The sequence below is a fragment of the Schistocerca gregaria genome, chromosome 2 (assembly GCF_023897955.1).
Source record: "Schistocerca gregaria isolate iqSchGreg1 chromosome 2, iqSchGreg1.2, whole genome shotgun sequence".
NCBI classification, from domain to species: domain Eukaryota; kingdom Metazoa; phylum Arthropoda; class Insecta; order Orthoptera; family Acrididae; genus Schistocerca; species Schistocerca gregaria.
The window spans coordinates 798082087-798108162 of record NC_064921.1 but is presented as its reverse complement, the minus strand read 5'-3'; the positions used below and the strand labels follow the sequence as shown (position 1 = coordinate 798108162).

Below are 26076 nucleotides of genomic sequence, written 5' to 3'. Positions count from 1 at the left end.
GGAACCGCGGTGTTGGCCGTCGAATGGCGCTATCTGCGCAGCATTTGTGCATCGCCGCCGTCAGTGTCAGCCAGTTTGCCGTGGCATACGGAGCTCCATCGCAGTCTTTAACACTGGTAGCATGCCGCGACAGCGTGGACGTGAACCGTATGTGCAGTTGACGGACTTTGAGCGAGGGCGTATAGTGGGCATGCGGGAGGCCGGGTGGACGTACCGCCGAATTGCTCAACACGTGGGGCGTGAGGTCTCCACAGTACATCGATGTTGTCGCCAGTGGTCGGCGGAAGGTGCACGTGCCCGTCGACCTGGGACCGGACCGCAGCGACGCACGGATGCACGCCAAGACTGTAGGATCCTACGCAGTGCCATAGGGGACCGCACCGCCACTTTCCAGCAAATTAGGGACACTGTTGCTCCTGGGGTATCGGCGAGGACCATTCGCAACTGTCTCCATGAAGATGGGCTACGGTCCCGCACACCGTTAGGCCGTCTTCCGCCCACGCCCCAACATCGTGCAGCCCGCCTCCAGTGGTGTCGCGACAGGCGTGAATGGAGGGACGAATGGAGACGTGTCATCTTCAGCGATGAGAGTCGCTTCTGCCTTGGTGCCAATGACGGTCGTATGCGTGTCTGGCGCCGTGCAGGTGAGTGCCACAATCAGGACTGCATACGACCGAGGCACACAGTGCCAACACCCGGCATCATGGTGTGGGGAGCGATCTCCTACACTGGCCGTACACCTCTGGTGATCGTCGAGGGGACACTGAACAGTGCATGGTACATCCAAACCGTCATTGAACCCATCGTTCTACCATTCCTAGACCGGCAAGGGAACTTGCTGTTCCAACAGGACAGTGCACGTCCGCATGTATCCCGTGCCACCCAACGTGCTCTAGAAGGTGTAAGTCAACTACCCTGGCCAGCAAGATCTCCGGATCTGTCCCCCATTGAGCATGTTTGGGACTGGATGAAGCGTCGTCTCACGCGGTCTGCACGTCCAGCACGAACGCTGATCCAACTGAGGTGCCAGGTGGAAATGGCATGGCAAGCCGTTCCACAGAACTACATCCAGCATCTCTACGATCGTCTCCATGGGAGAATAGCAGCCTGCATTGCTGCGAAAGGTGGATATACACTGTACTAGTGCCGACATTGTGCATGCTCTGTTGCCTGTGTCTATGTGCCTGTGGTTCTGTCAGTGTGAACATGTGATGTATCTGACCCCAGGAATGTGTCAATAAAGTTTCCCCTTCCTGGGACTATGAATTCATGGTGTTCTTATTTCAATTTCCAGGAGTGTAGTTGATGGTGACTTTAATTTACCCTGTATATGTTGGCGAAAATACATGTTTAATTGCGGAGGTACGCATAAAATATCATCCGAAATTATGCTAAGCGCATTCTCTGACAATTATTTCGAGCATTTAGTTCATGAGCCCACGCGAATAGTAAACGGTTGTGGAAACACACTTGACCTCTTAGCAACAAATAATCCATAGTTAATAACGAGCATCAAAAACGATACAGGGATTAGTGAACACAGGGTTGCCGTAGCGAGATTGAATATTGTAATCCCCAAATCCTCCAAAAATAAGCGAAAAATATACGTATTAAAAAAGCAGATAAAAATTCACTTGACGCCTTCCTGAGAGACAATCCCCAACATTCCAAATTAACAATGTAAGTGTAGGCCAGATGTGGCTTAAATTCAAAGAAATAGTATCGGCAGCAATTGAGAGGTTTATACCAAATAAATTAACAAACGAAGGAGCTGCTCCTCCTTGGTACACAAAACCGGTTGGAACACTGTTGGAGGAACAACGAAACAAACATGCCAAATTTAAACAGACGCAAATTCTCCAAGATTGGCAATCTTTTACAAAAGCTCAAAATTTAGCGCGGAATTCGATGCGAGATGCTTATAACAGTTTCCACAATGAAACTTTGTCTCGAAATATGGTAGAAAATCCAAAAAGATTCTGGTTGTATGTGAAGTATGTTAGCAGGAAGAAACAATCGATGCCTTCTCTACGCGATAGCAATGGAGATACTATCGGAGACAGTGCTGCCAAAGCAGAGTTACTAAACACAGCCTTCTGAAATGCCTTCACAAAAGAAGACGAAATAAATATTCCATAATTCGAATCAAGGACACTTGCCAACATGAGTAACGTAGAAGTAAATATCCTCGGGGTAGTGAAGCAACTGAAATCACTTAATAACAGCAAGTGTTCTGATCCAGACAGTATACCAATCAGGTTCCTTTCGGAGTATGCTGATGCATTAGCTCCATACTTAATAATCATATACAACCGTTCGCTCGACGAAAGATCCGTACCCAAAGACTGGAAAGTTGCACAGATCACACCAATATTCAAGAAAGGTAGTAGGAGTAAATTACGGGGCCATATCGTTAACGTCGGTATGCAGCAGGATTTTGGAACATATATTGTGTTCAAACATTATGAATTGTCTCGAAGAAAACGGTCTATTGACACACAGTGAACATGGGTTTAGAAAACATCGTTCCTGTAAAACACAACTAGCTCTTTATTCACATGAAGTGTTGAGTGCCATTGACAAGGGATTTCAGATCGATTCCGTATATCTGGATTTCCGAAAGGCTTTTGACACTGTACCACACAAGCGGCTTGTAGTGAAATTGCGTGCTTATGGAATACCACCTCAGTTATGTGACTGGATTTGTGATTTCCTGTTAGAGAGGTTACAGTTCGTAGTAATTGTCGGAAAGTCATCGAGTAAAACAGAAGTGATTTCTGGAGTTCTCCAAGGTAGTGTTACAGGCCCTTTGCTGTTCCTTCTACATCTACATCCGTACTCCGCAAGCCACCTGACGGTGTGTGGCGGATATCTATATAAACGATTTGGGAGACAATTTGAGCAGCCGTCTTAGGTTGTTTGCAGATGACGTTGCCGTTTATCGACTAATAAAGTCATCAGAAGATCAAAACAAACTGCAAAACGATTTAGAAGAAATATCGGAATGGTGCGAAAAGTGGCAGTTGACCCTAAATAACTAAAAGTGTGAGGTCATCCACATGAGTGCTAAAAGGAATTCGTTAAACTACGGTTATACGATAAATCAGTCTAATCTAAAAGCCGTAAATTCAACTAAGTACCTAGGTATTACAATTACGAACAACTTAAATGTGAAGGAACACACAGAAAATGTTGTGGGGAAGGCTAACTCAGACTGCGTTTTATTGGCAGGACGCTTCGAAAATGTAACAGACCTGCTATGGAGACTGCCTACACTACGCTTGCCCGTCCTCTTTTAGAAAACTGCTGCGCGGTGTGGGAACCTTACCACATAGAACTGACGGAGTACATCGAAAAAGTTCAACGAAGTGCAGCACGTTTTGTATGATCGCGAAATATGGGAGAGTGGGTCACAGAAATGATACAGAATTTGGGATGGACATCATTAAAAGAAAGGCGTTTTTCGTTGCGACGGAATCTTCTCACGGAATTCCAATCACCAACTTTCTCCTCCGAATGCGAAAATATTTTGTTGACACCGACCTACATAGGGAGAAACGACCACTACGATAAAATAAGGGAAATCGGAGCTCGTACGGAAAGATATAGGTGTTCGTTCTTTCCGCGTGCTATACGAGATTGAAATAATTGAAAATTGTTAAGGTGGTTCGATGAACCCTCTGCCAGGCACTTAAATGTGATTTGCAGAGTATCCATGTAGATGTAGATGTAGATAATAGCAGTGGGAGCCAAAGAGAGTGGAGACAGTGGAAATTAAAATACAAATGAGCAGAGACAATACATAGGATCGAGGGGGGGGGGGGGGGGGGGCGAGACGGGGGCGGGGTGTTCTGGACCCTTCCAGATTGGCAAACTTTAACACATAGGTACAATGGAGGACGCAGTGAGTACAGTAGAAAAAATAAGTTGGATCTCCCAAAAGTTTGGAGATGTCGAGGTATGCTGGAGGCACTGGCAATGGGAAAGAGCGACAACATGAGACTAGGTGAGAGAGGAGAGAGTGGCAATGAGATATATTGTAAATCAATGGAAGAAAAAGGAGTCAGCAGGTGAGGGACTTACAAAGACAGTGTCCGCGAGAGGATGCTAAATATGAAGGCTTAACTACAAAGAAAGGCGTGCCGAAATGGTTTAGAATGTTATTTGTTGAAAGAGTGCGATTACGTTGAATGGCAAAGTATATGATGAGGAAGATGGACTGAGAATTGAGGGATCTGGTTCGCCACTTTTCTGTCGCAGTCTTTTAAAGAGGGACGCATTCGTCTTTTTTGTGCCCCGACAGGAGCGTTTTTTCCGCAGGCAGACATGTCAGTTGATAGTCTGTCGTTGCCCTCTTACTTGTTACGGTCTTATATTTGACAGGAAAGGAATGAAATCTGTACAGTAAAAACAAACGTAGTACATTTACATCTTTTTCAAAGCTGAGACTTTAAAAACCATGAATACGGGACTAACATATGGTTTCAGTTCTATTATTTTCACATGTAAACCTTTCATAGCCGCGACCCATACCAAAGGGCTCTAGTGGTGTGTTATCCTAACATGATATTTTTACACATAGTAGATCATATATGTGTGAAGTTGCTATTTTAATTTGCAAGCCATTACTCCCCAGCCTCACAAACAGGGATGCTGAGTTTCACTTTCTGCGTTTTATGGCTGCGAACGAAATGTTTACATGTCACTTATCAGTGATGCATCAATGTTCAGTCAGGATTTACAGTTTTGTCAACAATTCTGGATGTTATAAAGTTTTCCCGTCCCTGGAAATGCCCCCGTTACCGTTCTTAGTCGCCATTCCTGGTCATTGCGTGACAACCTCGGCTGTATGAGAGATCCTCGCAGAAACACGCTTGGAGCTCTTGTGCCTAGAACGTAGTGTCAGTAGACTTTGAGAGTAATGACGAATCGCATTTCAAATTGCTCTGTCTTTACATTATAGTCTTTGTTAACTTCGAGCACAACAATGTAAGAAAATTCCACAAGTTACTGCTTTACATTGAAATTGTTGAAAAACAACCGAATCCTGAGTGTTCAAAACTGGTCTGCAAAACATCCGCCTTCAAGTTCAGATCCTTATTTATGTTTCTGTTATAAAACTAAATAAACTACCATGGCTTTTATTCCAATGACGAATTCGCAGCTATTACTTTCCTTCGTACAAGTACCACAGCCGCAGAAAATTTTTGAAATTATTACCATGTTCGCTTTGGTTTGTAGTTATTTATTAATAATAATAAAAATAAAAAAAAATGATGACAGTCGAAGACTTACAGGTTGTCATTTTCAAACATTCAAATCCACGTGCCAAATCCTTACTCAGACGTTATGTTCTTTCGTACTCACAATTATACAACGGGAAAATGACCTGGAGCCCGACAACCCAAACATGATAACGAGCCGCATGCTGGAGGTAGCCGCGATCAAGCAAGAAAATTACTAAAATTCATTGGACTTCTTCACCTCTCCATACGCGACTCCACAACCAATTGTCTCCGAAGCAAAGCGATTTGCAACAATATCATTTAGAACAATCTTTCCGCCAACAAACACTTCAAATACCCTAGTCTCCCAGAATTCCCCAAATCTTTCAGAATACCCAGAGATTTCTCTGAGTTTTCCAGAAAATTCAGTTTTCTTGAGAATTCCTGATTTTCTAGACAAGTTTCTACCACGATAAAAAATGAAATACTAAATAGTACCTGACAACGGATTAAGCTGTCTGAATGCAAAACTGGAGGAAACAATGACAGAATTGCATCCGACATGCAGCTTAGTGAAGTAACCAGTATGCGAAGGAGTTCAGTTAGTAAATTGGGCGTGTTTACTAGAAACTCGTACGTTCAAAAGTATCATAAAAGCCGTGAATCGGGTAGTGAAGACCAAATACAAGACCACCTTGCGCCAAGTGCAACGGGGTGAGGCTCGAGGAAACAAAACAGAATTTAAAGAATTAAGCAAGTCTGAGATCACGTCTGTGGACTGGTTGAAACACTCACGGGAGCCTGGCAAGGCAGACAAATCGTGTCCGGTGGAATGGGCCGGGGCTGTTGCTAGTTGGACGACGCAGGTAATGAATCATAGGAATTTGGGAAGCCAACGAACACAATAGCTGCGGTAGTCTAATCCATTAGTTACTACGTCATACAAAACTTCGGTTAAACGTGGGAAAATAAGGTACCACATTTGAAGGGGTCGACAGAAGGTTCTGATTACGAATTTAGTGTGGAATAATCTAATAACACTGTCGGTGTTTTCCTCGAATGCATCATAAGCTGGTAACAAGTTCTTTCATGCGTACCACTACAACTAGCTGTTGTACTTTGTCTTGCTGTATTTACACAGAAGAGCCAAAGAAACGTACACCTACCTAATACGGTGTAGGGCCCCCGCGAGCACGCAGAAGTGCCGCAAAACGACGAGGCATGGACTCGACTAATGCCTCAAGTAGTGCTGGAGGGAACTGACACCATGAATCCTGCAGGGCTGTCCATAAATCTGTAAGAGTACGATGGGGTGGAGATCTGTTCTGAATAGCATGCTGCAAGGCATCGCAGATATTCTCAATAATGTTCATTTCTAGGGAGTTTGGTGGCCAGCGGATATGTTTAAACTCAGAAGAATGTTCGTGGAGCCACTTTGTAGCATTTCTGGACGTGTGGGGCGTCGCATTTTCCTGCTGAAATTCCCCAAGTCCGACGGAATGCACAACAGACATGAATGGATGCAGGTGATCAGGCCGAATGCTTACTTGCGTGTCACCTGTCTAGACGTATCAGGGGTCCCATATCACTCCAACTGCCCACGCCCCACACCATTACAGAGCCTCCATCAGCTTGAACAGTCCCCTGCTAACGTGCAGGGTCCATGGATTCATGAGGTCGTCTCCGTACCCGTACACGTCCACCCACGAAACGAGACACGTCCGACCGACTAGGTAACATGTTTCCAGTCATCAACAATCCAATGATGGTGTTAGGTCCAAGCGAGGCGTAAAGCTTTGTCTCCTGCATCCATCAAGGTTACACGAGTGGACCTTCCGCTCCAAAAGCCCATAACGATGATGTTTCGTTGAATGGTTCGCACGATGCCACTTGTTGATGGCCCAGCATTGAAATATGCAGCAATTTACGGAAGCGTTGAACTACTGTTCCGTTGAACGATTCTCTTCAGTCGTCGTTGGTCTAGTTCTTTCAGGATCTCTTTCCGGCTGCAACGATGTCGGAGATTTAATGTTATATCAGATTCCTTATATTCACGGTACACTCGTGTAATGGTCGTACTGAAAAATCTCCGTTTCATCGCTGCCTCGAAGATGCTGTGTCCCATCGCTCGAGCGTCGACTATAACACCACGTTCAGACTCACTTGTATCTCGATAAACTGCCATTGTAGTAGCAAGAACCGACCTAACAATTTCTTGTATATAGTCTCTGCCGGCAGCAGCGCCGTATTCTGCATTTATACCTAGCTCTGTATTTGAATACGCATGCCTGTACCAGTTTCTTTGGTTCTTCAGTGTATTTTCTTGTCTTCGAATTTAACCAAACATGTAACTCGCAGCAACCCAGAAAAGCTCTTGTGGGTTAGCGCTTTATTCTGATAATAGCAAAGAGTAATCTGACGATAGTAGTACACAAATTCCTTAAACAAGCTTTCACTGCTAGTTTGATTTATAGCAGTATCTTCACAAAGACAAATCACAATAACAGTTTTAACGTATCGCTTCCAGAGCACGACTGTTTGCTCGTTTCTGTGGATGTTTGCACGCCAGGGAAAGAGGTTTCCTCCAGTGCAGTAAATAGACCGGTCTTTCCCTAATTCGCGTAAACGGGCAGTGGTCCGGCCGTACAAGACCGGCTGAAGGTCGAGGTCGCTTGATTTCCCCGTGATGACCAGTGTTTTGATACATACTTTGGAGAGGAACTTTTAAAAGTCATCGCAAAAACCAGCACCTTACAGAAGGGCTATAAATAGGATCAGTATATCGCCGATGAAAATTACTACAATCTGCTTTTGATTATGACTGGCTGCAACGCATACATCTGAAATAATTTCATGGAGTGGTTTGGTGTTCGCGAAATCTAGGAGGTTGGCCGGCGGACCGCTTGGGTGCAGAAGTCTTGTGCGGCCTGGATCGGAGGTGGTATTTTCGTAGTGAATTTCGGATGTCGGGAGAAGGTGATTCTCTTGTGATCAACAGAGTAATTTACTTTTCCTGTTTTCTTGGAGAGTGTTGCCGTTTAGCGAACATATACATGCTGGTTAGGCAGAGACCGCAAGCTAGGGTGTGGAATCAAGCAGCTCGCTAGACAGTGGTGTTTCATTTAACGTGAAGGATTGGAGAGTTTTTCGTTGAAGCCAATAAATTATTTTCATTTCTGTGGAAATATGAGTGTGGCGTTTTTGTATGATGTTTTGCCTATTGTTTCTGTTTTGTTGTGGAGTTCATCGACAGGAGGTATTAGCATCCAGTTGGAGGAGCCGTATGAATTGTTAGTGGTGTACATTTCCTTGTCCAGTGGCCTGATCTCGGAACATGTTTGACAGTTATTTGGTGGCCACTGGGAATTATTGTCTCTGAAATCATTAGATAGTCAACCTCGACTGGCGGATCAAAGAGAGGCCACAAACCCTTACTTAAACTGATTTTACATGTGTAGCAATTTGGGGAAATAATGTGGACCCAATTACATCTGTGGATTAGTGCATCACATAATTTGTCTCACAAGCAGTGCATCGCGATGCGAGGATTCTGACCATGACTGCGAGTGAGGTTCTGTGTGATGCCATGGAATCTCTGAAAAATGGATCACAGTTGAAAGTCAGTAGGTAGATACTCTCACAAAGACATCACGCTTAAAGTTTCCACAGAACCAAATGTATTGTCTTCAGTTAGACCCCAACCTATTCTGTCACTTTTATTGAACATCACCTCGATGGTTCCACACTCTGACAGGAAGCTTGTTCCTACCAGTATTTTCCCCCTTCATTCCAATAGTCATTGCTTCACGATTAAAACTGTCTTGTCTTCCAATTTCTTGCAGTGTTTTTATCTTTATATGTTGAGGGCTGAGGATGTAATTATAAATGTTTAGCACAGAACATAAAATTATCTTTATTTCCTGTGTGAATGATCAAAATAATTATCCTTAAACAATTCCAATTTTCTGTGTACAGACATGGTAATGTCACAAGCAAGCTCACTAAACCGCAACACTCGCCTACCAGATCATAAAATGACTGAAGAGGAATCAATGCTTCTGTACAGGAATGCACTTCTGAATTCTCGTAGTCTTTCTGTATTCAATAAAGTGACTTTATTCATCACAAAGGTGCCCTAACTCCTATCTTCAGGAATATTTCTTTAAAACAGCACCTCCATCCCAAACACGGGACTGGCAGTGTTACATTACATTACATTACATTACATTTATACATGTTCCTTAGATCATGAATCAACTCATATCTTGTGAAATACATAGTGTGTGCCACAGAACTGTTTTAACATTTAGGCCCTTCAGCCATTCTACTTCAGGACCAAAATGTACAGACATTTTCATTGGTGATTTTGTGCTCCCACTAGTAGATTTCTCAGCAAAGTACTGCTTCTTGCCTAGACTTTTTCACAAGATTATTTCATACTGATATCTACTGGTAAACACCTCTCTTCATGGAGAAGTCACTATTCTTTAAGTCAGCCTTATAGGCTCCAAGCACAAACAGCATTAGACGCAACACACAAAGGTTGACCCACCATCTGCTGTCTGGCCAAAGCCAGATTCCTAAACTGGCTCTGGCATCTCCAACAGCCAAAATAACGAGCTTACAGATGGCCAGAAATGGTATATTACAATCTTTTTCTACATTTTTAACCTAATATATGATATGCAACTTATTATATGCAGTTTTGAGAATCAAAAAAATGTTTGTACAAAAAAAAATATTTCCACCACATAGAAAACGTGATTATTTACTTGCTCAGATATGTTTTGCTATTGTTGTCACACCACCTACACTAAGCTACATACAGAATGTCCCAAGAAGAATGGCAGTATATGGCACATTAATAACTTGTTATTCTAAAGAAATAGAGCGATTGTTTATGGATCCTGGTTTAAAGAGTTTCTTCATATGACTGCTTAATTCCATGTTGTATGTACCAGTCACTTTAATTGTAGACTTTAAAAACATAACACAGGAAATTCATTTACTGCTTTTACGCATCTTTCCATTATTTGGAATAGCTGCACACTGCACAATATCAGTCATATGTTTAGCTTTCCCCACAAGTCAACATATGGTGTGGTAGATGAGGTATTTGTTACAAACTGTACACATGCATCATGTTGGCAGGTGTGTCCCGTGCTGGACTGCCCCGAAGAGAACCAGGAGCCACCCCCGCCAGGACGTTGCTGTGGCCGCTGCCGCCTCACACTCCCCAGCCACGCCTCGTGCACTGCTGGCAACATCACGCGACAGGCAAGTAACAGCCTGTAATGGATTACAGCTTGTAATGCTTAGAGAATCTCACAAGTTGCTCATTACCAGGAGTAAACAGTAGTCACGTATGTTAGAGTTGTGCGTGTGTAAAGGAACCCAAAGAATGACTCTGTCCGATAGCTTAGTCTACTTCTAAATGCAACTGTCTGCCGCTCAATGCTTGCTCTATGTGTCGAGTAGCAATCTATCCTGATTCATGTTGTTATTATTCAAACCAAGATTGTTGATAATACCTAGAAAAATACTACAAAATGTTTTAATTCCAAGCTGAACTGATAAGAAGTACTTCAAACACGAACAGCAAATAATTTGCAGCATGTAATGACATAGGAAAATATTCATTCTATTTGGCTTCCAGTTGACCACACAAGTTGGTGTCAGATGCTGCAGCACATAATGTGTACTTGGTGTTTGTTATTATTGGCTGAACAGACACAGTGAGTTGAAGACATACACAACAAAAAGACTAACATATTTAGTTTTCATCAGAAAAGAACAACACACATTCATTCACACTAGCAAGCACACCTCACTTACATGTCTGCTATCTCTGGCTGCTCAGGCCAGACTGCAATTGAACTCACTGAATGGGAGCAACAGCCCACAGTGGAATGGGGAAGAGGGAGGGATGCACAGTATGAGTGGGAAAAGAGGAAGCAGTGCTGCCTGGGAGAGCGTGCAGGGACTAGAGGTGGCAGACAAGGCTGCCTGCCACTCAGAGGCCTACAAACATGTTTTCATTTAAATAGGTTGACCATGACACCTCAAAAACCCATATGGTACAGGTCAAGAACAAACAGTCAAAATGCTGTGGAATTAAATTGAGCCATAAAAATCAAGACTTTACTGAAGCTGACTCAGTTAAATACAGATAAGAATTTAGACTGGGAATAACACGCTGGATATCTAACTAATAAATTCTACAGCTATGCATTTTATAAATTCAAACACCTTTTCCTTGTCACAATATATCAAAGAAAAAGGCATTTGAATTTACACACTGACACATGGAAAATAGGGTAACATAATCATTTGCAAATCAGTTATAAAGTATGGTACTGTGTTTTGGGAAAACTTAGCTGGCATGCTGTTCATTATGAAACTACATGAAACCATCATTACGAACATGTATACTATACATCCAAGATAACTGTTCTTTAAAAGCCTTTAATTATTAAAAGAACCCTCCCTGCATGTCCATGAAATTGTCATGCCCATATACAGCAAATCAGAATTATTTAAAGATAATCATTTTGAACATTCCCTAGGTAATAAAGATAATTTTATGCTCCTTGCTAATCATTTACAATTACATGCTCAACCCCTCTGCCCCTCCCCCCCCCCCCCCCCCCCCTCTATCCCCCAAACATATAAAGACAAGAATCTACAACAAATCAGAGGACAAGACAATTTTAAATTTTAATCAGGAAACAGTGAGTAGTGGAGTGAAGGGGAAAAAACCTACTGGTCGTTTGAAAAAGATGTTGTTCAAAACTAGTATTACTGGGTACACAATGAAAATTATGCTAATTTTAAAATTCTCCCATTTCTCATTAGCTGTGTTCAATACCAATGAAGTTATGTTACACGTTACACATTTCGACATGCTTCCTGTAACCTATTCATATGATTACAAAATGTACATTATGATGTGAATGAATCATATGCCACAATATTAAGTTACATATCAAAAGCTTAACTTGTCCATGAGATTATCTTATAAAGATCAGCTTCTTCATTTCCCCTTATTCTGTCTCCTGTTTTTCTTTTACGTTTCCTTACATTTTCTTCACCAGTTCTTCTTTCTATTTTACTCTAGTGGCTGCTGTTCCATGATCCCCCTCCCCCCTCAGTTTTTAAAGTGATACTCTAGTCTTATTAACTGTTTGTTTAACTAATTAATGGAAAATCTCATATAAAGATGTGAAACAATTACTAACAAAGAGCTAGAGGGGCTGGCCAGTACTTACCTCAGCTCAGTACAGCCGATAGAAACACAAAAAACAACCGAAAATTTAAGTTCCTAGCTTTCGGAATAAATGTTCCTTCATCAGGGAGGAGAGAGGGGAAAGAAAGGGAAGAAGGGCTCTGACAACCATGCCTCTATCCTTGCTACCTTCCCTGTTTTCCTTTCCCTGTTGCTTCATAACCTGGGTTGTGAGTAACTAAATCCACTTTCCCTTCTTCCCTTTCTTTCCCCTCTCTCCTCCCTGATGAAGGAACATTTATTCCGAAAGCTAGGAGCTTAAATTTTCGGTTGTTTTTGTGTTTCTATCGGCTGTACTGAGCTGAGGTAAGTACTGGCCAGCCCCTCTAGCTCTTTGTTAGTAACTGTTAGTTTCTCTCTTTCCATTACATGGGCACTATTTGTTCAGACATCTGTGTCAATATGTTACCACAATGCTGTTTCAGGTAATTAACATGCCACCTGACCATAGGTTTGGGTTCCTCCCATTCCTACCTCATGACCCTTGCTTCACAAGGCATCAGAATTAATGTCCTTTCTTCAAATTCTTATCGGTTTTAACAACTATTACTTCCATAGAGGGCAGTCATGATGAACTTTCCATATTATTTTAATCCTATGTACTTATTTTCATATGCTTATGACTAAAATGATAAACAAATATGTTATATACTGTCAAAATATAGTAACTAAATTACCCCATCAAATGAGCAGACAATATCTAGATATTCTTGCCGACTTGGAAAATGGTACATGTGCTGAGTTGTTCTTGCCCTGATCAGGATGGTGATGTGTGGCAGCCTGGTCCATGCCACTCATGTGAATGCCGACAGGGGCAGGTGCGATGCGTCATGCAGATGTGTCCTCAACAAAATGTCCCATGTCCTCCCAACTACAAGCTGGAGCACAAGGCCAATGAATGCTGCCCACGTTGTGTTGAAAGTAAGTAACCCTACACACTGCATGCTCTAGAGCTCAATATGTGCAGCAGATCATTCATTTTAAAGAAAACAATAAGCAAAAATAAAGAATGGCAACAAAAAAACTACAGCATCTAGATACAGAGCTTCCAAATACAGGTGAGTGGTTGCCTTTCCCTATTTTCTTTTATTGTATCTGTCAACAAATAGTATTGTTTACTGCCATTCTCAAGAAAACTTAACTCAAAGGCATTATTAATTGATACGTCTCTGATGACAAAATGAAAAGGCAAATTTGAATTGTTCTTCAACACAACCTAAGCTTAAAGGTATTATGTATCTATGAGCTTCATAAAAATTAATATTTTATATGCTTAGAACACATCAGACAAAAAAAGTTTATATGCAAAAAAAAAAAAAAAAATCAATGATAATGTTTTAAAAAGCTTTTCTTTTTCAAGTTTCTTGCTTTCTTACATATTTTGTTAGCTACATTATTTATTTTACAGCTTGAGTTATATATTTCCTCATGATAAACATTCCATTACCTAAGGAATGCTAAGTGCTACCAGTCTACAGCACAGTTTAGGTCACTGAATGCAAATTTTGCTCTGGGCAGTTTCAAATATTCTTACAAGGGGAAGGCCTCAGACACAGCCAACCGATTCGGCTCAGATTTGACAGGTCACTTGTGTACAACCTAAAACGAAGGAATCTAACATATTTTGGGTCAACACCCCCATGTTTTTAAGAAAATCACCCCTAAAGGTTATGACAAGCAATCAGCTCAAAACTGGTGGGGTTGATAGATCATTGTAAATAGAGCATTTTTCATCATCAGGTATAGGGTCTGAAAACGCATACTCTTCCAGAAATTGAGGTAAGAAACTTCTACAACTGCCGCTTCTGTACCTACATGGTAAATGCTTCTCACTAGCAGCACCGATAGCGCCGGCACGGGAGCTCAGCGTGTTCAGTCAGAGGTTTAGCTCCCACTGTAATAAAAAAAAAATGAGTTAATCAATCAACAACGAACTGAAACAGATGTCTTATGACGTCCGCCCCGAGCAGTGGCAACGAACAAATAAAGCAAAAATGAGATTTTAAAAAAATAGCGCAGTGACCAAGGTAAGTGACTGGGTATCGCAGAACCCGGGTTTGAGGCACAAAGAAACCTAGCTCATGTTCTTTTTTCATTTGTATTTTTCCATATCTCAATTGATAGGAATAGGAGGGTTAATAAGGTAGGTAAATCAATAAGGAATAATAATAATAAGGTAGGCCAATAAATTTCCCAAACCTCTTGGGATAGTAAACAACTAAAATGTTACTCCAGGTCACTTTACAATGGCTCTTCCAGTCACTGTAACGTGTCCTCACTTTTCTTCGAACAACTAGATGGATGGTACTTGTCATATAAACATTCGAAACAAATATACTCACGGCACCAAGAACATATAATGAATGCAATCTTTCGACAGCTACACTGTTCCTTCCGAAGAGTCGGCGGAAAACAAACTTTGTTTACATTTAAAAAAATGTCTTTTTCAGGAATTAATTTTGATGCATACCACGCATACAATATCAGTGCCTGAAAAATCGGTGATGAAAGTTGGTTATGAATTATGCTGTGAATAGCTATTGCATCCGTGCAGTTGTGCAATTCCCGCTGGGTTTCCAGAAGCACACCACAGTTCTGAAGCCAGAAAATAAAGTTTTTAACCTAGCGATAGAAATAAACACACGGTTGGCACACAGGTGTGCAGTTTGGCAGTAATACTTGTACTGTGCACGTCGCTGACCCTCACCAGCTACTAACACTGTGTCATATATTGTAGTATTAATTTGTGCACTCCAGGAATCCAATATTAGACAAAACTTGTTATCAGGAACGTGTGGTTTTAAAACATTCTCAAGAAATGTTCTGTAAATCGCATTCATCAGTTTCCTGGATTTGGAGCAGGTAATGTAAACATTTTTCAATGAGTCGGTCACATGATTGACCTCTTCTATAACCCGAGGACCAAATGTAATATTTGTTTCTAGTAAACGCAGGAAAACCTTAGGCAACACTTTTACAGAAGCTGTGATAGCATATTGCGCCATGTACAAATGTGTTAGTTTGTTTTTACTACCGTTTTTCTCCCTTATGCGATAATGTGCGTTGAATGTTCACCTGATACTCACATCCTTTTTTGATCGCTGTTGATCACGATTGAAACTGGTCATAAGTGACGCCGTTTGCCTGCTGAAAAGAGCCGCAAATTTTGTGTATGTTCTATATTTTGTACCTCCTTATGAGAGACTTATTTAGTGATGCGCCATTGACGAATTTTATACTGCGATTTGAAATTTATTGCCCAAGATAATGATGCAGCAAACGTAAAACAAAGTTCAATCGGTTAGTAACCGGTTCGTAATACTCACCGGGAACAGATGAAGCACATATTCCCAGTGCCGTAGAGATTTCCAAAGTGTTGTGACCATTTTGCGATTCACTAGTAGGGATATCTTCCACTGAATCACCTTCTGCTTTGTCTTCATGGTATAATACTTCAGTATCAATGAACGTCATTTTGTTCATGAGCAACAAATACCGCTCGATGGTAGCCACTCCTATTAATCTGGAACACCGAGAAACAGAGCTGCCTGCTTCCGGTACTGCATTGATAATGCATCTGTCTTGCAACACTTTTACAAACCAAAACACAGCGTCGGTAACTTCCCGCCTGCTATCGTCTGTGACAGGCTCCCAACTATATTTATAGTGCTAGTCGAAGGGTGTACATACCCCATTATTCAGATCATGCACCTAAAACATATGACACAACAAACAATAACTAGTTACTACGGCATAAACAGACGAGCTAATTAGTGCAAACTACATACAGTACTCGTCATATGTTACTTACGGAAGAACACTGTATTCATTCACAAAACGTATTTCATTCGGCCCATTAATGATGGAAAAATCACTACATGTATCCGCGAGTTTCGTGACAGCCTAATGATGGTTTCCGATTGACTTCTATAAGGCTCGTGCTGGACACCTTCACTCTTCCAGGTTCACAACTATGATATGACGAAGAGGCAACTGGGACAACATAACTCTCCCCTTGTGCATTCTGTCCCGAGCCTCGCTGTAAACAAGCGTCATGCGATTGGCTATCTGTGATCCCTCATGAGGAATTCACAGCACGCTTACTCGGACTTGTTTTCATGTGACAAGGCTTAAAAGATTAATACTTTACTAACTCAGGCGTTTGGGAAATTAGTTTGCTTACCTTATTATTATCATTCCGTATTGATTTACTTACTCCTATCCCTATCAATTGAGATATGGAAAAATACAAATGAAAAGAATAACATCCGCTAGGTTTCTTCAAGATTCTTACCCGGGTGATTCCCAGTCAGTTGTCTTGTCCGCTGCATAATCAGTGCGGTCAGCGAAAAGCATTTACCATGTGGGTACAGAAGGGGCAGTTGTAATTTCTTTCCTCGATTTCTGGAAAAGTTTGCATTTGGGACCCTATAACTGATGATGAAAAATGCTCTATTTATAATCATCTATCAATCCCTCCAATTTTGAGTCGATTGCTCATCATAACCTTTAGGGATGATTTTCTCAATAACGTGATAATGCGGGGGTGTTGACCCAAAATATGTTAGATTCCTTCGTTTTAGGTTGTACAAAAGTGACCTGCCAAATTTGAGCTGAATCGGTTGGCCGTGTCTGAGGCCTTCCCCTTGATAGACAAACAGGTCCCCATGTTAAACTCAGAACCTAGTTATCTAGGTGCAAAAAGTGGCATAAAATCACAGTAGGAAATTCAGCCTACTAATACTTGGTCTCCTGCTGGCTGGTTAGAATCAAAATGTAGGAATAACGTGTTAAGTACTTGCAAAATTTAAAGTGTCTTTGAGAAGACACAGGACATCAAGCTATCAGTGGGGAGAAGACAAAAGTAGGGCTGTTTATCCGAGAAACCAATACCAATGGATAAATAGAATACTAGCTTATAATACCTGGAGTTAGTAGAGTTTGCCATAACATGATATAAAGTGCTAAAACAACTTTTCTTGAATGTGGGTTTATCCTCTGCTTGTCATTTAGTATGGCAGCCATAAAAATGAAATAGACAAAACTCTTGTGGCGCAACACAAAATGATAACAAGACCTGGATAGCAAGAGAGACCTTCCCTCCTTAATTTATAGGCTATAAAAGATACTTAAATCTAAACATTGCCCACTTGGCTCCTGAATCCAATCTGCAATTTTCAAAGCTTGTTATTTAATATTTATTGTGTACACATCATATCCCCCTCCCCACTTGTTTCTAGTGCTTACACATTGATGTCAAATGAAATGGTCGTACGAAGCCATGGTAGAGCAGATGGCTTTTCTATCTTCTTTTTTGTGAAAAGCTATGAAGTGGGTATAAGATGACACACAGAATTCAAAATCAATAATATACTGAGGTTCAACTCTTCAGGATACTCAAGAGTTTAATCCCTTTTAATTATGTTACTTCCGACATCTACACAATTTCTTTACCTAATAAACAAATCATGTTAAGGAGAAGTGGGATGCAGTCCCCTCCTCACCCATCTGGCAACCCAGATCATTTAGGTTTATGTGGTTTCCTAAAATAAAATTAAAGGAAATGTCCAGATTATTTCTTTTAAAAGGACATAACCAATTTTCTCCCTCATACTTGTCCAATTTGAACCTGTGCTCTGCCTATAATGACTTCATCATAGATGGAACATTAAAATCCAGTTTTCCTCAAATACATGTAATGATGATGTAATCCATATTCACTGTAATTTGTATTACCTTCTTTAGGAAGACAACATATCAAAAGCCAATGCATAAAAAAATTATGTTCTAAGATACAAAGTCACCAATATCTTTTGTTACAGGTGATGGTGTATGCACAGTTTTTGGTGATCCACATTATCGCACTTTTGATGGAAAGTTCTACAGTTTCCAAGGATCATGCAAATACCAGCTGGCATCAGACTGTGTAACACACACTTTCGGTATCAGAGTAACAAATGATGCAAGAGCAACCAAGGCATCCTCATGGACAAAAACCATTTCAATGAAGGTAAAACACACATTTTTTTACCATATGAAATGAGGGAGACAGAAGTAATTCTTTTGGATAAGTAATTTATGCTCATCACTAATTTCTTTCTGCTGAAAAAAAATTACTTACATATAGCTTTTGTAAATGCAACACATTTTACTATTTCCAATAAAAGAAAGCAAAGTTTTGATGAATAGTTTCTTATAATTTACAGCAAATATTAATTTAGAAATATTTTTGTCTACAGATTGGAGAGCTCAAGATAAATCTGGGACAGAACATGAGAGTAAAAGTGAATGGAAAGCGTGTGCAGCCCCCATACAGACTGCTCGATAAGATATCTGTCAATAAAACACGCAATGGTGTTCAAGTGGAAACATTCATTGGTGTGAAGATTGTATGGGATGGAAACAGTTTCTTGGAGGTGTCTGTTCCTAAACGATATAAAGGAAAAATGTGTGGACTATGTGGAAATTTCAATCGCAAGGCATCTGATGACTTCACACTGCGCCATGGTGGTAAAGCCCTTGACACAGATGCAGAAAGGTTCATAGTTCATACACATTTACAGCAGAATCAAGCAAAATACATTTACACCATAGGAAGTTCATCAAATTTATACAGTGCAAAATTCAATTAGATTCACCTACAACAACAGATTTCAAGCTGTAGATTCATCTGTGCTAGTGTAAAATAAGACATTAATTTTTGCAAGTCACAAATTTATGCTTTCAATAATTTAATGCAATAAATTCGGCAAATAGGAAATTCAGTAACAGTGTTTTACAAACACTGTACTATTTATCAGCCACATTTTGTGTTTGAGTCATTCATATGCTATTAGGTGCTCTTACCCTGAGACCAAAAAAGAATCAGTTTCTATGTCAAGTCATCACCTATTCTTTTAATAAAAAATATGCAATATGAGGTACTACACGTAACTGTTCAGTATATGGAAAAATGCTTACTTGCAGGACTAAGCACTGAAAAGAAAAAATTGTTTCTCTCACGAAGAAATCCTTCACCATCTATAATCTACTTGTAACAACTGTAAAGAAAGTTCTGTTTATCATATAATGCAATTACTATCAAAATGTATGATGCAGTCATGTTTGCACTTTAGTTTTTTAAACTCTTTGATGTCTCATCCACTGCCTTTTGAGCAGATACTTCCAGGAAAACTCTTAAAAACCACAGGAAATGTGTAAATGATATAATTCCTTTCCTTTCTTTTCTTACTTCCAACACGCAGGGGTCCAGTTATAAAAGTCTAATAACAGTGTAATGTATATAGATGTCCAGTCACATATGTCTAATATCAGTATAATGTATATATGTGACACAAATGTCATCTGAAAAATGCACACTGAAACTATTATGCTGCATGTACTTAAAATATATGGCTTCCATCCCTTGACCCCCCCCCCCCCCCCCCCACCCCAATACAAGCCCCACACACTGTTACATATCTTGATACAGCAGCCTATTTGGTTATATAAGTGGTGAACAAAAAGTTTCCACTCGAAGGCCATACAGTCCATAATCAGTATGCCAATCAGGCGTAACCACTGTGAGCATTGAAGCAATCATCCAATACACCAAGTCTGAGATACCTGTTTGGTAAAACACCATGTCCTGGTGTGTGAAAAAGTCCTTATCTGCTGCTACACATCTTTGTCCAACAGGAAACATCGACCTTTCAAGGCCTTATTTGAGGGACCAAAGGCATGATAATTACATGGGAAGAGATTAGGACTATACGTCAGGTGCTCAAGGGTCTCCTATTTGAGTTGGCATAACTTATTATCATGAAGCAGCAGCATCCCTCATCACAGTCGTACTAGATGCTTCACCTTAACTGCATGCCATAATTTCTCCAGCACTGTGCAGTACCTTTTCCCAGTAACTGAGATAAGAGTTCCATGAAACCATTGAGGAATGGGCCTCAGTAATAAAAAAATAAAAAAAATAAAAACCATGATGAGCATGACCTTTGCACTAGATGACTGGCTCTTCAGCTTCTTGGGATGAAGGGATGATCAATGACACCACTGCATGATACTTAAGTATGTGGCATGCAGATGTAGAAATAAGTCAAGGTAACTGCTTCTCTATGCTTAAGTACTTCTCAAACTGTTCCTTTTCCGTAAAGATCAGGCTTTCCTTTCTCTTGCAGCACCATAAACATGAACACACCACTACACTTCAAATACTGTCATCAGTACTGAAAGAAACAGTTTCATTTAACACATCTGACACTCGGAAGTTTTCAAAACAGTATTAATGAGGATGGCTTGTATTAAGCTGTTCACAAGTTAGAGAAAACCAAGTCAGTCTGCAGAGTTTTAGAATATCACTTATTTATCAAATCAAATCAAATCAAATTTTATTATCACGTAACATGCCTTATACAATCAAGGATTGCGACATAGGTGACTTGTCAGTTTTTATACTACATATGACTAATAAACTTAATTTTAGGTTATAATACATGTGTTGCTATACAGGTATTTTACACATTTGTCATAATAAAGTATTTTACACATTTGTCATAATACATATTGTGGTGATCTATACAATTATTTTTACATGGTTATCATTCAAGAATTCTTCTACCGTATAGTAGCATTTATTTTTTAGATATGTTTCCAAGTCTCCTTCAGTATATTTTAGAGGTGGGTCACATTTCCCCTTCCAGATAGTATTTGTAAATTTCATGCCCATATAATGTGGAGTTTTTTCATATAGTGTTAGTCTATGGGTAGGTAACATGTAACTTGCTCTATGCCTGGTCTCATACTGATGCAAGAAGCAGTTGCCTTCAAAAAGTTGTGGGTTTCTTTTTGTGAATATGAGAAGCTCATATATATATAAGCTAGGTATGGACATTAGATCTAGTTTCTCAAATATAGGTTTGCAGTATTGTCTCCTTTTTGCTCCTACCATGGCTCGGATTATCTTTTTTTGTAGCCTAAAGGCTTTGAGCAGATTTGTTTTCTCAGACCCCCAAAAAATTATACTATACCTTATGACTGATACAAAATATGCATAATATACAGTTTTCTTTACAGCTAAATCAGTAATGCTATATAGGACATTCATGGCATATACGAGACTGTTCAGTCGACTTAGTATGCTGTCTACATGGTAACCCCACAGCATATTCTTATTCACTAGTACCCCAAGGAATTTGACACAGTTTGCAGTGTCCAATTTTTTGTCTTTGTATGTTATTTCATTTATACATTGAGCTGATTGATTTGTGGTGAAATGAACAATTTCTGTTTTTGTAAGATTTAATTTCAAGCTGTTATTTTTGACCCATTTCTCCACTTCCCCAAGTGTTTGCTCAATACGATGGATTAAGTCTTTATCAGTTTTGCAGCATACTATTGCTGTTGAGTCATCTGCGTAGAGGATGGTATCGGACTGAACCTGGCATGGCATATCATTAATATAATACAAAAATAGTAGAGGCCCTAATATAGAACCTTGCGGTACGCCTAACTGAGTGTGTTTCCAGCCAGAGACTAATTTTTTGTTACTGTTGTTTACAAGTACTCTTTGTTTCCTGTTTGCCAAGTATGACGACATCCAATTAAGAGATTTTCCTTGAAAACCATAGTTTGTCAGTTTTTGGAGAAGCAGGTCATGATTTACCGTATCAAAAGCTTTGGTAAGATCACAGAAGATGCCCGATACACACAGTCTATCGTCAAGACATCTGCTAACTTTTGTGACCAGTTCGTTTATTGCCCGAGTTGTGCTGCAGCCTTTCCTGAAACCATACTGATTGCGTAAAATAATGCTGTGGGATGAATTGTAATTTTGCATCTGATCACATGCTGCTCTTTCAAATATTTTTGAAAAAATTGGTAATAGTGAGATAGGCCTATAGTTTCCCATTTCATCTTGTTTGCCTTTTTTATGAATTGGCCTTACTTCTGCATATTTTAATCGGTCTGGGAAACATCCTTCATCAAAAGACTGGTTGATTAAGAGGGAGAGTGGATGCGCAATACTATGACAGGCTATTTTTATTATTTTAGTGGGGACCTCATCCCAACCCACAGAGTTTAAATTTTTTAGGGACATTATGATTTTTATAACATCAGAGCTGGAAACATGGGAAAATTTAAAACCCGTGCAATTTTGCTCTGCAGCACTACCCTTTGTACTTGGTGGTGGATAATCACTAGTTTTATTACAATTTATGAAGAAGTCATTGAAGGATTCACAAATGGTACTGGGATCTGTAACAGCTCTACCATTTATCATTAGTTTTGAGGGGCATTTTTTCTCCATTTCATTGCCGACCTCACTTCTTATAACAGACCAAACAGCTTTTGATTTGTTTTTAGCATTTGAGATATAGCTATTATTTGCAATACGCTTTGCTAATTTAACTACTTTGTCAAATATTTTTTTGTATGTGCTTACATATTTAAGAAATTCAGGACTTCGATTTACTTTTGCCTCCATATGCAGTTTCCTCTTTGTAGCACTAGACACTTTTATTCCTTTTGTTATCCATGATCTATTTTTAAGAGTCCTAGTCTGCACTGTTATAACAGGGAAACATTCATTGAATACACTCATGAATTCAGTTAAAAAGTTATTGTAGTTTTCATTTGTGGAAGTGTCTTTGCTGACTGACCACACAGTGGAGTTTAGTTTTTTAATAAATTCCTCTACATTTCCTTCACTAAAGCTCCTACATCTTTTTGTTGGGCAGGCTGGGTTTAGTTTTGATAGTGATACAAATAGTGCTGAATGGTCTGAGACTCCTAGATCTAGAATAAATTTTTCTTTTACACTGTAATTATAACTGCTAACAACATTATCTATACAAGTTGAAGAGGTTGCTGTAATTCTTGTGCATTGATCAAAATTTAGATTTAGCCCATATGTAGCTTCCAGGTTCTTTAAATGTAAAGAAAATTTGTCATCAGTTCTTACATCAATGTTGAAATCAGCACATATAACTATTTTCTTACGCATTTTTCCTGTTTTTAATTTATATAACAATGTCTCAAATTTTTCTAGGAATACAGAACTTATGTGGTACCCAGGGGTGCGATATATACTGATGATTAGCATGTTATACTCTCTAAGTTCGATGCAACAACTCTCAAATGTATGTTCTTCATTTAAATAGCTAAAATTCTGTCTTATTTCATAGCCTATTGTGGAATGCACTAGTATGCAAGAGCCACCATACCCATTAGTCCTACAGAAGTAGGTAGCTAGTTTGTAACCTGTAAGTTTATTGAGGAGTTTGATATTTTCAGGTTCAAGCCAATGCTCATTTAGACATATTACCTTTACAGATTGTTTCATACTTTCTAACAAAATTTCTATATCATAAAGCTTGCTGATCATTCCTTCAGATAGACCTCTAATGTTCAAATGCATAATGAAATTACTACTGCAAACATTACCAGCTAAAGCATCTTTAAAACTAACTTTTTTACTACGTAATGGCACTTCCACATGCGTTTTCAGTACTTGCACTGAGTTTTTAATGTTGGGCCAAAGTCGGTTGGAATTGGCCCATTTCGCTAGTTTCCCTGCATGCTATCATTTAGGGCTATAACGTGTTTGTTTTCACAACTCCTTTCGTGCAATATTTCATCAACAGCTTTGTTTATATCTGATGCGAGTCTCATCTTACCAGATCGATTTAGGTGCTGTCCATGCTTTGTGAAGTAAGTTTTTTCATATATGCTGACGTCAGGTAGTCTTACGTTTTTGAATTTCGAACAGAAGTGTTTTAATTTTTGATTTGTTCGCCGAATTTCACTGTTTACACATGACCAGTCGGCCAGGTCAAATCTCATGGGTACATTAGTTACTATTACATTTGTAGTTGACAGCAGTTGCAGGATAACGAGCAGTTTTTTTATATATCCACTGGCTTCGTTACAGTAAACGTCGTTCGATCCCGCTATGAGAACAACACAGTCACTTTTACTGGAACTGGCACATTCTGTTTCTACATTTCTAATCACATTTACAAACTTAGCCCCTGGCTTAACGATGGCAGACACTTTCACGATCTCTTTAGCACTGTTTGAGACATAGTTTGAGACATTACGTGCATGGCTGTCTCCGAATATTTTTACCTTGGCTCCATGTTGCATTCCTTTTTGTGTGGTAGTAGTATTGTTCTTGGCAGATTTCGTCTTTGTTTCTAAGCGTCCACTTTCACCCAGGTCCTCTTCTACTACTAATACACTGTTTTCTTCTGAAACGTCTCTTCCTGGATTTTTAGACACCGCACCTTCCTTGTTTACACGCGAGTTACAAGTTTCAGAACACTTACTTTTGTTTACTTTTGAACGACGAGTATTATTATTCGTCAAAATGTTGTATTTGTGTTCCAATGCAGCACATTTCACTTGTAAAGCTTCAAGATCACTTTGTAACACTCTAATTATTGCATCTTTGTCTCTAATAATGTCAATATACTTTTTCTCATACGTTTCCGTTACACATGCATCGCACAACCATGAGTGGTCCACTTTTATCAGTTTTATGTTCATTTTGCAACAGTTTTCGTGAAACCACCACTTACAGCATTTGCATTGGATACCTTTCCTTACTTTTTTGTTGCACAGCCTACAATTATTACCACCTTTCACTTCATTATCATCACTTTTGTCGGAGCAATTTACACCTACTAGTCCGATCGGCGCCATCTTGAGACGGGCTGGGATCTGGGATCTGAATTGAAGGGGAAAGAGAGAGAGAGAGAGAGAGAGAGAGAGAGAGAGAGAAACTCTTATGCAGTATAAGAATTTTGTAACATTTAAAGAGCACTGTACATTTTTCAAGATAGGTGTGACTGCAGTCCTTCACAGTCTGACATTTACTGTATTTCTTTATTGCTTCAAACAGGTTTGGACTGTCATGGCGAGTTGGTGGAACAAAATCATGCACTCGCCCCCAGGAACAACTGAATAGGGAACCACAGTGCCAGAAACCAAAGGTGCATCAACGAAGTGTTCGTCAGTGTGCTCCACTCAAGGAGAAGCTCTTCAATGAGTGTCACAAGAAACTTAATCCCAACACATATTATCAGTGAGTCACATGTAACAAATGAAAATTAAAAATTTCTCATTACCTTTTAGTGCATATATATATATATATATATTAAAAACAAAGATTCCAAGAAACTTCCTGGCAGGTTAAAACTGTGTGCCCGACCGAGACTCGAACTCGGGAGCTTTGCCTTTCGCGGTCAAGTGCTCTACCGTCTGAGCTACCGAAGCACGACTCACGCCCGGTACTCACAGCTTTACTTCTGCCAGTACCTCATCTCCTACCTTCTAAACTTTACAGAAGCTCTCCTGCGAACCTTGCAGAACTAGCACTCCTGAAAGAAAGCATATTGCGGAGACATGGCTTAGCCACAGCCTGGGGGATGTTTCCAGAATGAGATTTTCACTCTGCAGTGGAGTGTGCGCTGATATGAAACTTCCTGGCAGATTAAAACTGTGTGACCGACCGAGACTCGAACTCGGGACATTTGCCTTTCGCGGGCAAGTGCTCTACACATACACATACACACA

The 26076-nt window shown here is 40.0% G+C and overlaps 1 protein-coding gene across 5 annotated transcripts in view; it reads left to right on the top strand.

Moving 5' to 3' along the window:
• LOC126335075 (BMP-binding endothelial regulator protein) overlaps positions 1-26076 on the top strand; it is a 643298-nt gene that overhangs the window by 600686 nt on the left and 16536 nt on the right. For 3 of the 5 annotated variants that reach the window (XM_049997957.1, XM_049997959.1, XM_049997960.1), the window contains 5 exons: positions 10377-10502; positions 13272-13431; positions 18333-18520; positions 18750-19048; positions 25403-25585. In XM_049997957.1, the coding sequence (XP_049853914.1) occupies positions 10377-10502; positions 13272-13431; positions 18333-18520; positions 18750-19048; positions 25403-25585 (956 nt within the window). Of the gene's footprint in view, positions 1-10376; positions 10503-13271; positions 13432-18332; positions 18521-18749; positions 19049-25402; positions 25586-26076 lie in introns of those variants that run through there. The other 2 variants (XM_049997961.1, XM_049997962.1) reach the window with 1 other exon arrangement.